Source organism: Antechinus flavipes, chromosome 3 (assembly GCF_016432865.1).
Source record: "Antechinus flavipes isolate AdamAnt ecotype Samford, QLD, Australia chromosome 3, AdamAnt_v2, whole genome shotgun sequence".
Classification (NCBI taxonomy): domain Eukaryota; kingdom Metazoa; phylum Chordata; class Mammalia; order Dasyuromorphia; family Dasyuridae; genus Antechinus; species Antechinus flavipes.
Window position 1 is genome coordinate 518151622 of NC_067400.1, and position 15269 is coordinate 518166890.

General features: G+C 35.6%; 1 protein-coding gene across 2 annotated transcripts in view; it reads right to left on the reverse strand.

The window, feature by feature from the left end:
* Nucleotides 1–15269, reverse strand: part of UVRAG (UV radiation resistance associated) — a 410809-nt gene that overhangs the window by 113412 nt on the left and 282128 nt on the right. For both annotated transcript variants that reach the window (XM_051987076.1, XM_051987077.1), the window contains exon 13: nt 9081–9159. In XM_051987076.1, the coding sequence (XP_051843036.1) occupies nt 9081–9159 (79 nt within the window). The remainder of the gene's footprint in view (nt 1–9080; nt 9160–15269) is intronic.

Below are 15269 nucleotides of genomic sequence, written 5' to 3' on the forward strand. Positions count from 1 at the left end.
CTTCAGGGGCTTTAGCCACCATAACAGAAGAAAAAATTCTTGCTATCAAAACTCTTTATCAAAGGCATTGCCACCAAAAGGTTCTAAATCAGAAATTGACATAATTTTATCAAAATGTAACATTAAAGAAGAGGTATTAATTTGTTTTGTTGCTGTACCTTAAGGACCAAGGGATTTTTCCATCTGACTTGTAGCTCAAACTTTCTAATTTGTATTGTGTCCATTTTAATGTGACCTTCTTGAGAACAACAACGATCTTACTTTTCTCCTTATGTCTTCAGAGCTTTGTTGTTTCATGTTCAGACATTTTCAGTTGTGTCCAACTCTTTGTGACTCCTTTGGGGTTTTTTGGAAAAGATACAGGAGTGGTTTGTCATTTCTTTATCTGGCTCATTTTACAGATGAGAAAACAGAGGCAAACAGAGTTCAGTGATTTGACCAGAGTTGCACAGCCAGCATGTGTATAAGGCCAGATTTGAACACAGAAAAACAAATCTTTCTGATTCTAGGCCTGGTACTATCCACTGAGCCAACTAGCTTCTTGTCTCCAGAGCTTAGCACTGTGCTAAGTGCTATGTATGTGCTTTGTACATAGTAGGCACTAAATAAATGCTTTATTCATTCATATAATGAAGAAGAAGAGGAAAGCCTTACCACAAAAATGAATAAACAATCTTAGTTCAAGATGGATCGTTTGGAACTCTGATATGAAAGCATTCAAATACAGAAGAGACTGAAGGCTGAAAATTATACTGATAAATAACAAGAGAAATAGCTATGTAGCCCAAGTTATGGTTTCCATGTCTTCATTTTAAAATAAACTGGCATTAATATTAATGTTCTTAGAAGCTCAATGACAGCTAGTACAAGGAATAGTACCTTAATGGATTTGGTGTAAATCAAGAAATGATTTATAAAAGGATCAAAAAATCTTAAGAGTTTGTAAGGACCTAGAGATCAACTAGCTCAATCCCTCAGTCAACAAGCATTTATTAAGAGTCAACTAAGGATACAATGGTTAGAATTTTGTTCCAAGAGTTAGGAAGATCTGAGTTCAAAATCAGCCTTAGATACTATCTGTGTTTTCCTAGTCAAGTCATCTACTATCTCTGTGCCTCAATTTATTCAAGTATAAAAAGGTGTTTCTAATGGCACCTATTTCCCAGGGTTGTTATGAAAATGAAATGAGATAACATTTGTAAAATGCTCAGCACAGCCTATACTATAGTAGAAATGTGATAAATGCTTGTTCCTGGCCCTCCCCCTATTAAGTGCTCATTATGTATTAATACCAGGTATTGCTGTAAGTACTAAAGAAGGCAAAAACACAATCCTTGACTTTCATATGACAAATCAACAAGTGAAAGTCATCTGCCCAAAGTTAAATGATTAAGAAATAAAACCACCAGGATTCTTAAGTCTTTTGATTCCAAGTCCAGTGTCTTTTCCTAGGCATCCTAGAGCATCCTCTTATCACTGACAATGATCTGCATTTACCATATAGTATAAACTATGGTATAGTGGAAAGAGCATTAGACTTTGAAGTTATGAAAACTGGGTTCAAATCCCACTTTGAGAGATCCCACAATGTTGGTTGTCACTATGTTTGGTATGAATATGCTGGAAATGTGTGGGGAGTATCACCAAGTTGCCCAAAGGAGGGGACAATTCAAAAATGGAGCAGGTCATGATGATCAGAATGAGACAAGACCCATGAGTGAACCCTGTACTTTCACCTAGGGCAAGAAAGGGAGATGTATTCTCTTTTATAAAAAAGTGAAACCAACCACCAAAATTTCTCTGTGCCTCAGTATCTTCATATGTATAATGATGGTCCCTTTCTCCAAATCTATATAAGAGGCTTCGTTCACTGATTCCCACTATTTACAGGCTATATATTAAATAACCTATGAGCAAAAATCCATTTCTCTATCATGTTTGTAGGAGTTAACATAACCTTCTTCCCTCAACATTTTCTAGGCTTATCAGGAATGCCTCGATGAATTCAGACTATCCAGATGCTTACACAGCATGAAACGTACTATCTTCAATTGGCTCATTCATTTCACTTACAGCTGTTATTTTAATAATCTTCATTATCTGAGAGGCTTTTGCATCCAAACACGAAGTTTCCTCCGTAGAACTAACTACCACTAATATCGAGTGACTTTATGATTGCCGTCCCCCATACCACACATTTGAGCAACCAGCATTCATCAAATCTTAAGACAAGAAAGGATAAATGAGCATAGCCTAACTCTGACTATTTTCAAAATTCTAGCTGAAGTCAGTGAATTACAAAATCATCTCAGAGCTGGAAGACTCCTTAGAGGCCAACTAAATCAAATGAAACTTGAACACGAAAATCCTTTCAAGAACACAACACCAAAATAGTCACCTAGGCTTCCAAAGAAGATCTCTGTGCATTGCATTTTGGAATTATAATGGCCACTGGAATAATTTTTCTGACATAAGCCAAAATCTGCCTCTTTAACGAGTTGCTGAGATAATTGGTTAGCAAAGACAATAGTGCTGTATTTGGACTCAGGAAAACCTGAGATTGAATCTTTCCCTAGACATCTAGTAGATATGATATAGTAGATGCTACTATATCTAGCTATGACCCTGGGCCAAGAACATTTAACTTCTCTTGGGGAACACTTTCCTTAGCGGTAAAGCAGAAATAACAACAGCAATAATCTTCCAGGGTAGTTGTGAGGACCAAATGGGCTAATGTGCAAAATGCTTTGCAAATTATAAAAAACTACTCATGTAAGCCTCTGCTATGGCTACTATTTCTATTATTGTTAGGACTGACCAAAACAAGTGAGTTCAACAATAATGGGCCAATTAGATTGGGTGGATTTGAAAAGAAAGATACTAAATTCTGTTTCAGATTGTAAGCTCCTGGAGGGCAGGGACTGTCTTTTGTCCAGGGCACAGCACATTGTCTGGCATACAATAGGTGTTTAATAAATGTTTATTATTTATTATTTTGAATTTGAGATGTCAATATAATATGTAGTTGGTGATGTATGGCTGGAATTCAGGAGAGAGTTTGGGATTAGTGATAGAGATCTAAAAAAAATTAATGTCAGTTGTGACTATTATTTAATTTTTTTCAATTCACTAATTGGCAGCATCTCAGTACTTTGAGAGACTAAGGAAGTCAGAAGAAAAAAAGCTTTCAGAATCTTTGCAACCTGTTCAATGATACCTGGAATCAGGCTTTAAGTCAGAATTGCATAATGGAAAAGACAAGATATTTGGGGCCAAAGGACCTCAGTTTAAACTAATAGAGATTTCTGTGGTCTCAAGCAAATTAACCTGATTTTCAAGTACTCATTTTGTACTGTTTCTCTCATAGAGCTGTTCTGAGAATCAAGTGAAGGAATGAATATGAAGGGAGATAGATATGTCTGAAATTTGGTTAAGAGAATTTGTTATTAGAAGTAAACTTCTTTGGACTTATAATTAATGCTATTCGATAGTTTTAAAATTCCACCCTCTGATAGTGGGGGAATGATCTAGAGTAAAAATGAATTAAAGCTATTTTATCCTTTTTTGCTGGAAGTTAAGTTTTAACTGATTATGTTATGGTTTTGTCCCTGCATTTTTTCTCCTGTAACTAATTTCTACGATCAGAGCAATGGTTAAACTGTTAATGAAATTCAATTATGTCATACCTTGCTATTTCCAATGTGGTTATATGTTATACTTGGTTATATGTAATCACTATATCCTAAATACCTGGCAAATGGGTATTTATCCTGGTCATCTATCTGTTACTGAATATTTGTGTCTGTGGATATTCAGGTTTTTTAAGGTTTACCAAAAGCCTAACTGCTGTTTTATCTATTAGGAAGCTACTGGCCAATTCATACTGGCCTCTTCACATTTTGTATCAGTCTGCACTAACTTTTATTTCTAGATTTTGGTCAGTTACAGGGATTGACTTGCTTCTGGATTGGCCCATCAGGTAGCATGGCCACGCCCTCTTTGGACTCAGCAGAAAGCAGTTTTTGAAAAGATCACTGTTCCTGATGTAAGTTGGACTGATATTGGGGAGTGAGAAAGTGGTTGGATTATTGTTAAAATGTTAACTGTATCACTGTCTTTAAGATTTGTTATATGTGGAATAGTCATTTGATAATTTCTTTTCTGTGTAAAAAAAGATAAGAAGGAAACTGATTGAAGCTGGACAGGAAATTGGGAAAAACTGATGTATTTTTCTTAGGTACTTCTGCCCTACCCCCTATTTCATTAGTTCAGATTGAATTGGAAATTATTTAACTCCCTGCTTACAATTTACTGGACTATAATTTGCTGGTTATGTTTTAACTTTGAAATCCCTTTTTCTGCTGGAATTGCCCTGGCAGACTCAGTTTTGGGGATTATTCTTTAGAAACAACCAGTAATCAGATACCTGTCCTGGAACTGGCAGTCTCTCTCTGATCTGTTTCTCCACTCCTGTTACCCCAGTTCCTTAATTAGTATTTCAGCATTTTGATATAAGGACTCTAATAGTTCAGGGTTGGCTGCCTTGGTCTAACTGCATAATTTGCTCAGAAATCTGTCTTCTAGTAGCAGCTCCTGTTCCATAGAAAGGGGTCAGGTGGAGCTACTTCAGACCCCACTTTTTCCATTTTGGAGTCCCTGACAGACTTGGGGTGCCCCTCTTAGGATGGGCAGCAAGACTGTCTTGAGGGGCAGCTAGGTGGTACAGTAGTTACAGCCCTACCCCTGAAGTCAGAAGGACCTGAGTTCAAATCTGATCTCAGGTACTTAACACTTCCTAGCTGTGTGACTCTGGGTGAGTCACTTAACCCCACTTGCCTCAGCAAAAAAAAAAAAAAAAAAAGACTGTCTTGAGCACTGCTTCTCAGCAGAGGCTGAGTTTAATGCACAAATGACCACAGATCTAACTTACAGCCAACTGGCCATATCTGGCTAAGATGCCCCCCAACTGTAGAGGATCTGAACAGGGAGGCTTGTGTGTCTCTCTAAATGAGGAATGCTGTTTGATGCTAACAATTCTGGGGTTATCAGGGAGAAACTGGTCTTTACCATAAATCCTTGCATTTTTCTAGTTTTAGTTTGGTTTATTTGCTTTACATAGGGTTGGTCAAAAATTATAGTGCTAAGACCTTCTAGAGGAAGGTAATTCAATGATTTGAATATTCAGAAGAAAGAGAGTGTGGAATGTTATGCCACAATTCTCTTTTATTGTCCTGACTCAGTTTCCCTAATTATGCTGATCCAGTCCTGCCTCAGTTTCCCTACTTAGGGGATGTAAGAAACATTAGAGAATACCTAATCCAGCCATGTAATTCAGGGGAGGAAATTAAATAAACCTCCCCTCCCTCTTTATCAGAATACTTGATAGTACATCAGAATGCCTCTCCCCATCCCAAGCTGTTAGAATATCAGATACTGTCTTATCAAGATGCCTCTCAAGATCCCCTTCTCCAGAGGCTCACCCCACTCTGTCTGAATCCCGTTCAGCTCTCAGTACCCTGATTCTGCCTCTGCCTCAGTCTACCTCCTGCATCTGAGCCACATGTATATATGTCATTGAGACCTCTGAGCCTTGGGACCAAACATGGATGGATCCATTGGTCCCAGTATATCTCTCCATTTAATAAATTATTAAATACTCTCTAATCTCTATATTGCTCAGTTTCTCTGGCATTACAATAAAAGCTCTCATTTCAGGGAGGTTGCTAGATCTATCTTTTGGTAGACTGGCTTTCAAGTAGCTTTGGTTGGTAAGAGTGGAAAGAATGGCAAATTTGGAATCCTAAAAAAAAACTTGGATTCTACCTCCATTATTTATTCTCTTTATTTTAAACTCTTTACTTCATTTCCTCCCCTGAATCAGATGCTGGATTAGGTGATCTCTGATATCTCTTACATCCCCAAAACTATCCTTTCTGGACTCCTTTGCTTGATGGAATTCTAACAAGGCCTTACTCATTAATAGGTGTTAACAAAGGTCTGTCCTGGGCCCTCCTCTTTTCTTCCTTTATACTATTTTACTTGATGATCTTTTCAACTCCCATAGTTTCAATTATCATCTTTGTTGATGCTTCTGAAATTTATTTGTCTAGCCCTAACCTCTCTGCTGATCTCTAGCCTCCTATCTCTAACTGTTTATTAGAAACTTGAATTGGATGTTCAGCAGACATATTACTCAACATGTCCAAACCCATAATTTTCCATCTAAATTCTTCCCCCTCTGAAACTTCCTTATTACTACTTCCCCCAGGCAATTAGGGTTAAATGACTTGCCCAGGGTCACACAGCCAGGAAGTGTTAACTGTCTGAGGGCAAATTTGAACCCAGGTCCTCCTGACTTCAGAGCTGGTGCTCTATTCACTGCGCCTATTCTCCTATTATTCTTTTTTTTTTTTTAATAACTTTTTATTTACAAGATATGTGCATGGGTAATTTTTTAGCATTGACCCTTGCAAAACCTTTTGTTCCAATTTTTCCCCTCCTTCCCCTCACCCTCTCCCCTAGATGGCAGGTAGACCAATGTTAAAAATGTTAAAAGTATATGTTAAATACAATATATGTATACATATCCATACAGTTATTTTGTTGCACAAGAAGAATCGGACTTTGAAATAATGTACAATTAACCTGTAAAGGAAATAAAAAATGCAAGCGGACAAAAACAGAGGGATTGGAAATGCTAGGTAGTGGTTCAATTCCCAGAGTTCTTTCGCTGGATGTAGCTGGTTCTATTCATTATTGAACAAATGGAACTGGTTTGGTTCATCTCATTGCTGAAGAGAGCCACGTCCATCAGAATTGATTATCATATAGTATTGTTGTTGAAGTATATAATGATCTCTTGGACCTGCTCATTTCACTCAGCATCAGTTCATGTAAGTCTCTTCCCTATTATTCTTAATGATTTTATCATCCTCTCCCAGTGACCTCACTTATATCCTTGATTTCTCACTTTCTGTCCCCACCCAGTATCCAATCTGTGGCAAATGCTGGTTGATTCTACCTTTAAATCTCTCTTGCACATACCTTCTTCACTCCTTTATCAGTGTTACAATTCTGGTGAGAACCTTTATCACCTCATGCCTTGAGGCTGATCTCCCTAGGATAAGTCCTTCCTCACCCCTGTTCATCTTCCACTCAGCTGCTGAAGTGAACTTAGTAAAAAGCACAGGTCTGATCATACCGCCACACTACTCAACAAACTTATAATTCTCTATCACCTACAGAATTTAAATGTAAAGTCCTCTTTTTGATGTTAAAAGCCCTTCATAACCTGGTACCATCCTATCATTCTTGTCTGTTTATCCCCTTATACCTCCCCCACCTACTCTGTGATCCAGTGACATATGGGTTCCTTGAAAAAGAAATTTCATTTCCTGAGTCTGTACAGTTTCTCTGGATGTCCTCTTTTCTCATTTGTATCTCCTGGCTTCTGTGGTTTGCTTCCTACCTTTAGACAGGAAGTCCTCTACTATCTTCTTTTTGTTGGTTATTTCCAATTCATATCACATATCACTGGCTGCATATTGTCTCCCCTATCAGAGTGGGAGAATCTGGAGAGCAGAGTATTTTGCCTTTTTTTTTTTTTTTTTTTTTTTTAAATCAGACACATAGTAGATAACTTAACAGATAACTTTTTAGCATCTGGCACATAGTAGATAACTTAACAAATGTTTACTGGCTAAATATTCATGATGAGGAAACAAAAACTACATAGTCACTAAGTGTCAGAACCGGATTGTCAACTTGGGAGGCAGGTATTCTTATCATCTCCAATGTACGGATGAGGAAACTGAGGAAACTTAGAGAAACCAAATAAATACTCGCTCAGGGTTATGTGGCCCTCAGTGCTTGAGACAGGATTCAAACACAGGTCTTCCTGATGGCCAGGTTTAGCTTTTTCCCCTCTGGACCAGCCAGCTGTGCCATCCATCACAGTTGGACCTGCCAGAGTGTGCATTCCCCTTTCCTAAGAAGTCCAAGCCTCTTGGACCTAGGGCTCCTTTCGTTGTCCCAGATTGCTATCTTTATAGAACTCTGATATAAACATATCAGGCTGCAGTTGTTCAAGAGGAAGAAAAGAAGAAGAGATGATACTGACATGCAGAAATAATACTCTACTTACTGGGCATGAATAAGGCACTTATTAAGTGAGCTGTTCTACTTATTCAGATAAAACACAATAAAAGGCAGTGAAAATCTTATAAAGAGAAAAATCTTCAGTTTCAGCAGATAATGTGTAAATAACAAGCAAAACTTAGATACCACTGATTGTGAGTCTAGTTCGAAGAATGTTCCAGTATAAAAAACGAAGCAATAAGGTTGTGAAACTGTCTTTCCCAAAGCTGGGAAAAGTATAGGATCTCTTCACACACCTTGAAGAGGAGTCAAACATAGTGCAAGTGAATTACACACATGCATACTTTTAAGGAAAATGGTCCTTTTCCCCACCTGGACATATAATACATTTTTTTCTGCACTGTGCAGTGGCACAGTCTTTAAGTAACATACCAAATGGCATGGAGTCTGGGGACACATAAAGATCTGATGCTGGAAGGACTATCTATTTAGTTACACATGGTTTTTTTATTTTGTTCCCAGAAGATAAAAATAGTATGTAGAGATATGTCAAAGGTATAAGACTTTTTCTCTACAAACAACTTGCTGGAAAGAGTAAAAATCCTATGGGAGGGGTCAGATAGTAAAAGAGGTACAACAGGGACTATGTTAGCAGCAGTATAATATAAAAGCAAAGAGCTATAAAAATGTTATTCTTTCAGTGGGTGAAAATCAAAGGGACTTCCTCTCTGGGCATTAAACTGATACATATTTCTACTTTTTGCTTCTCTAGAATCATTAAAATACACAGCATAAGAATTTGATTAAAAGAGCATCACAAAAATAACAGGGTTGTCACATTTGTTAATCAAATAAAAGGTCTCTAAATGTCACTAAAGGAGAAGAGAATTATATTAGCCAAAGAAGGGATGGTTGGAGTAGGTTGGTAGGAATAAGTTGGGGGACAGAGAAGGGGAGAGGGAGAAGAGCAACAAATTGCTTACCTGTGCTATATTTTTATTCAGAAGATAAACACCATAGTCAAATTGCAACTTCTCTCCTCCTTTGGGATACAGTGGAAACCTAGGAAAAGAAAGAAATACAGACATTTTAGAAAACAGAGAACCAACAAATGATGTTTCATATAGCTAGATAACACATAAATAAAAATATGACACTAACATCTGAGAAATTGAATTAAATCATTTGTAAAAAATAATATATATTAATTTGACATCATCATGATATCACACCATGCAAAAACAATAGCAATTTTCTTGAATGTAGCTCTTCATGCCAACTGAGAGCTAAAATAGAAAAGCAAAGCAGAGAACCTTGAAGTGGCAAGGGAGAGCAAGGATTCAATTCCACTGACTCAAACAGTGAACAGAGGAGAATGAATGAAATAGCATGCAATCCTGAAAAAGGTAAACAGAGAGGCTGTGTCATCCATCAGAGGGGAATTTACTATTAAGTGAATGTTTTGTCTTCCTGATTTTGAAAGGAACATGATCCTTATGTAGAAAGCAATCCCACAAAGATAATAATTACTACTGTCATTGAAAAATGCAATTACTTATTTTAGCAAAAGGGAAAATATCAAGGAAAATAAGGGGAAAAAAAAACCCGTTTGTTTCTTTTTGGTTCTTTTCCTTAAAAATTGTACTTGAGGAAATTATGGCATAGAAATAAACAGTTGATATTTTTAAAATTCAATTACTTTTTGAATGGTTAGAGAAACCTAATTTCTGAGAAATTAGAAGGGAGGAAAAACTATTTGTTTTTATTTTGCCTTTGGCTCTAGAGAGTGATTCCCAATGCAATTTCATAAAGGCCATATTGTAAGGCAGGTATTACAAAATGGTAAGCACTGATGAGTGAACAAAATCATGAAATGTATTTATTCTATGCCAAAAAATATGCAAATGCTTAAGACTCCCCAGAAGAAGATAGAGAATTGGAGGCAGTAAAAATTAAGCCAGAACACATGTTTTGCACTTTAACTATAGGGCATGAGAAATAATGAGCAATATCAGAAACTGAAGACTGTCTGGGAATAGTACATATTCTGGTCTACAAAGAAACAAATTAATGGCTGAAGCATGGGAAAGAGGGTACTTTAAAACAACTGACTGGATCTATAAACTTCTGCATTCTGAGGTTGTTAACTTGGTGTGTATCACATGTATGCCATTTGCGTAGCACTCCAAATTCAGTGAAAACTCAGGTCTATTTCCATTTTCAGGTCATAAATATGGAAGTAGTTTCATATGTCAGAAGAGTAAATTGAGATAAGCATCCATTCAAAACCAAGAATCTACATTCCTAAAAATGGATTACACAATATCTACTTTATTTTGACTTGAGAAAGATTTTTTAAAATAGAATTTAGATACAAGGCATATTTGTGCCATTAAAACAGAATTTTAGGAGTGATAAGCTCTAAATAGTTCACATAGGGTAGGATTAATAACAGATCAAATATTAAAAGTCTTCAAATTTTATATTACTTTCAAATCCTTAATGAGTCATGTCAAGCTGAATATCTTGTAATCACTACACATTTATCTTACCTTGCTTAAAAGATCTGTAAATCTCTAGAGTTTTGTAATCTAGAAAAACAAAATCTACTATAAAGGGGAAAACTATCATTATCAGGACATAAGATAACAAATCAAAGGGATTTTATTTCAATATAGATGGAAAGTTGCATTGACCAAATGATCACTGACTTTAGATAATGAAGGATAATGTTACAATTAAGAGTATAATAGTCACTTAAGCATGACCATAAAACTGCCCTTAACATGCAAAAACCAGCTCATTTTAGGATAGCATTTCAATAAATTACTGAAAAAGTTATGTTTTCTTTTATTAAAGATGGAAACTTACAAAGGTCAATTAAAAAAATTCCTGATTTCAAATAGTTTTTAGATGTTGATCTTCCATAAAAGCAAAGTTGACTAACACTCAGTATAGTGCCTGACACATAGTAAGTATATAATAGATGACTGTTGACTAACTGCTTGCCTATCTTTGTTCAGAATGTTTCCTATTAAGAAATAATCCACCTCACTACCTCCCCTTCACCTAATAAATTACTCTAGCAAATACTCAAATGGATTGTTGTCTCACAGATTTAGGAGATCTATCCAAAGGTCCGTTCTGCAATTTTTGCCTATATCCTCCCAAAAGCCTGGCCCAGTAGGTATCTTAAATATGCCCCCAGCTGCATGGCTTGGTGGATAAAGCAGTTAGATTGGAATTAGGAAGACTTGAGTTCAAATCTGACTTAAACACTTATTAGCTCTGTGATTTTGTATAAACAAAACTAATGCAGACAAGATTAGAAGGGAAGCAGAAAACTGAGAAAAAATGTTTATATCCAAAGGTTCTGATAAAGGATTCAATTCTAAAATATAGAGAGAACTGACTCAAACTTATAAGTAAACAAAGCCATTCTCCAATTGATAAATGGTCAAAGGACATGAACAGACAATTTTCAGATGAAAAAATTAAAATCATTTCTAGTCATATAAAAAAAACCCTCTAAATTACATTGATGAGAGAAACTGATAAGACAACTCTGAGGTACCACTATCCACCTCTGAGATTGGCTAAATGACAGGAAAAGATATTGATAAATGTTGGGATGTGGGAAAACTAGGGAAACTAATACATTTTTGGTGGAGTTATGAACTGATCCAATCACTCTGGAGAGCAATTTGGAACTATGCCAAAAGGTCTATCAAACTGTGCATACCCTTTGATGCAGCACTGTCTCTACTAGGTCTGTATCCTAAAGAGATTATAAAAGAGGAAAAAAGGATGTACATGTGCAAAAATATTTATAGCAGACCTTTTTGTAGTGACAAGGAACTGGAAACTGAGTGGATGCTCATCAGTTGGAGAATGGCTGAGTAAGTTATGGTATATGAATGTTATGTAATTGTTCTGTAAGAAACGATCAGCAGGATGATTTCAGAAAGGCCGGGAGAAACTTACATGAACTAATGTTAAATGATGTGAATAGAATCAGAAGACATTGTACACAGCAACAGCAAGATTATAGGATGATCAACTGTGATGAACTTGGCTCTTTTCAACAATGAAATGATTCAGGCCACTTCTAATGTATTTGTCTTGAAGAGAGCCATCTATACACAAAGAGAGAACTGTGGGAACTGAGTGTAGATTACAACATAGTATTTTCACTTTTTCTGTTGTTGTTTGCTTGCATTTTTTCCCTTATTTTTCCCTTTTTTGATCTGATTTTTTCTTGTGCACTTGATAATTGTGGAAATATGTATAAAAGAATTACATGTGCCTAACATATATTGGATTACTTGCCATCTAGGGAAGGGATGAAGAAAAAAAAATTTGGAATGCAAGGTTTTGCCAGGGTGAATGTTGAAAACTATCTACGCATGTGTTTTGAAAACAAAAAGCTTTATTTTAAAAAAGTTTCTATTTTTTCTCCCTCATCATGTTTCAATTTTTTTCTTTATCCCTCAGTCCACTTTAATGTAGTCTCAATTCTTCCTGAGGGACAATTGGAGTGATTTTCCTTCATTGTTAACCTGTGACTTGATTAGGGTACTTCACATGGTACTCATGCCCAAATCTCCTTTTAGACACTATTCTATTCTGTAATTTAGTCCCACAGAAAGCACTGATTCACTCAGAGTTGAAGTGAAAGTTAATATACAACATTTCAGATCTGTACTATCATTACTATCAAATTCTGTTTTCACCCTTGTCTCCTTATGTATTATTTTTAGGAGGGAAAATCTCATAAGGTTTTCTCTACTGTCACTTTGTATTGATGTTCTGTTAAATGCACAGGTAAATTATCTTTTTTCAAAAATTTCCCCTTTATTCTCTGGAGGCAATTAATTTTGTTGCCTTTAACTTCTTTGGTTGCTGTATTTGTTTCCTTTTTTTTTTTTTTTTTTTTTTTTTTGGTCAAGAGTGTTTAAAAGACAAATAATTTGTTCAGTTTGATTGTCTTTGTAATTGGGCTTCAATGTCCCTTTTAAAACTTGTAACTACTTTTGGCTTGTGGCATTCTAAGTAAGAAGCAAGGCAGAGAAGCAGAACTGAGTTGCAAGCCTGTAAGTAAATTCATTCATACAACCCTGCCAGAGTAACATAGCTGGTAGGGGAAAAAAAGAGTGCTGAGTGAGCTCCTTAGGGATTAGCCTGCTTTGCTGTTAGTTTACTGGATTCACTGTCAAGTCTTGTTAATATTCTTGACAGTTTATCTCTTGGACATAATCTTTATTTTTGAGAGGCTTAACAGGTGGTGAAGAAAGTATCTAGACCTCTATACCATTGGACATATGCTTTGGAGTTATGTAGAAATTTTGATGATTTCTGGAGATTTTGTATGTTCAATTTTTTTATGACCTCTTTCTTTATTGATTTTCTGAGGTTTTCTAAGTAAACATACCACAATTTAGTTTCTTCTTTATACTTTTAGTTTCTTATCATTTTATTGTTATCATTGATATTTGTAGAGCAATATTAAATAGGAATTGGGAAAAAGGGCATCCTTCTATTCACTGGAAAAGCTAATGGTGTTTCTATATTGAAAATAATGCCAGTTTTGGTTTGAGAAACTTTTTTATCTTAAAACTGACTCTTCTATGCCTATTCTTTTAGAATTGTTTACTTATAGTAACAGAAAAAAGTATTGGACTTTTTCAAAGCTTTTTCAATTTTATAATGAAGTAAACATGAAATCTAGGGTGTTCTATTACTTATGATTATATTCATTGTTTTCCTAAAGGTGAACCATTCATCAATTCCTTGCATAAATCTAACTTGGTCATGATAATTAATTTTTAAGTGTAATGCTGCATTTTTTGGGGGGATTTTAGGTAAATTTTTATATCAATATTCATTAGGGATATTGTTCCATAATTTTTTCCTTTGTTTATTTTTCCCTGTTTTTTTTTTTTTTTAAATTGGCATTAAGGCTATATTTCTCTCGCAAGAGTTAATTTTTAAATTTCTAGGACTAATTTGTGCAGCAAAAATATTAACTGCTCTTTGAATATTTGACAGAATTCATCTGTAACAATATATAAAATGAATCCCACAAACATTTATTAAGCACCTGCTACATACCAGGCATAATGCTACAGGTTGGAGATACAAATATATGGAATGACAAATTCCATATTCTGACGGAATTCAAATTCTAATGGGAGAGATAAATCCATATGAAAATATATACAGAATAAATACAGTGAATAATTAGCAATTATCTGACACTTTAACATTTGTAAATATATATGAGGTAAGAGAGAGGAAGGGCACTAGTAGTCTGGGAGAGGTATCAAGAAAGGCTTCAGGTGCTAATTCAAGTAATTCTATGAGGCAGAGAGGAAGACGATTTGCATTTGAGACATTAGTAATGGCCAGTGCAAAGGCATAGACTGGGAGATGAAATATTATTTTTGAGGAAAAGAAATCTGCATTTCTGAATAATAATTCTGAATGAATAATCTGCAGGGCTGAATAATAAAGTCTAAGAGGAGATAATGTCCACTGGAACTGAAACAATAGGTTTAGGCCAAATTGTAGAAGGGTTTAAATAAACAGAAAAGTCTACATTTTATCCTAAAAGCAATACTGTAGACAATTTAGCAGGGAGTGATATGCACCGTGCTTAAGGAAAATCACTTTGACAATTATACAGAAGATAGACATAACTAAGAAGATTGAGGCAGGAAGATCAATGATGGCCTTTTGCAGTAAAATTAGGGAATAAAGTGAATCAATGTGCTGGCTGTTAAGATCAGATGCAAGAGATGCTGTGGAGGTTGAAATGGCAAGATAAGGCAGCTAAGTGAATATGTGATATAATCTGCCCTCTGAAAGCTTCTCCTCTGTGGCTCTCCATCCCAGATTATATGCTCTACTGAATATAAACCAATCATTATATCACTAAGAAACCATTATTTGTGTAAGATTAAATCAATCATACTGAACCATGCTAAACTAGATAACCATTGTCTCCTCAATTCCACTTAGTACCTTGTTTCAAATTCTGGCCCATAATAGGTTATGAACCTGAGAGACTGAGAGAAGAATGATGCCATCTTTGACAGAAATAAGAGATATTTGGAAAAGTATGGAATTTGGGGAAAGAATGCATTCTGTCTTGGATTTGCTAAGTTTAAGAA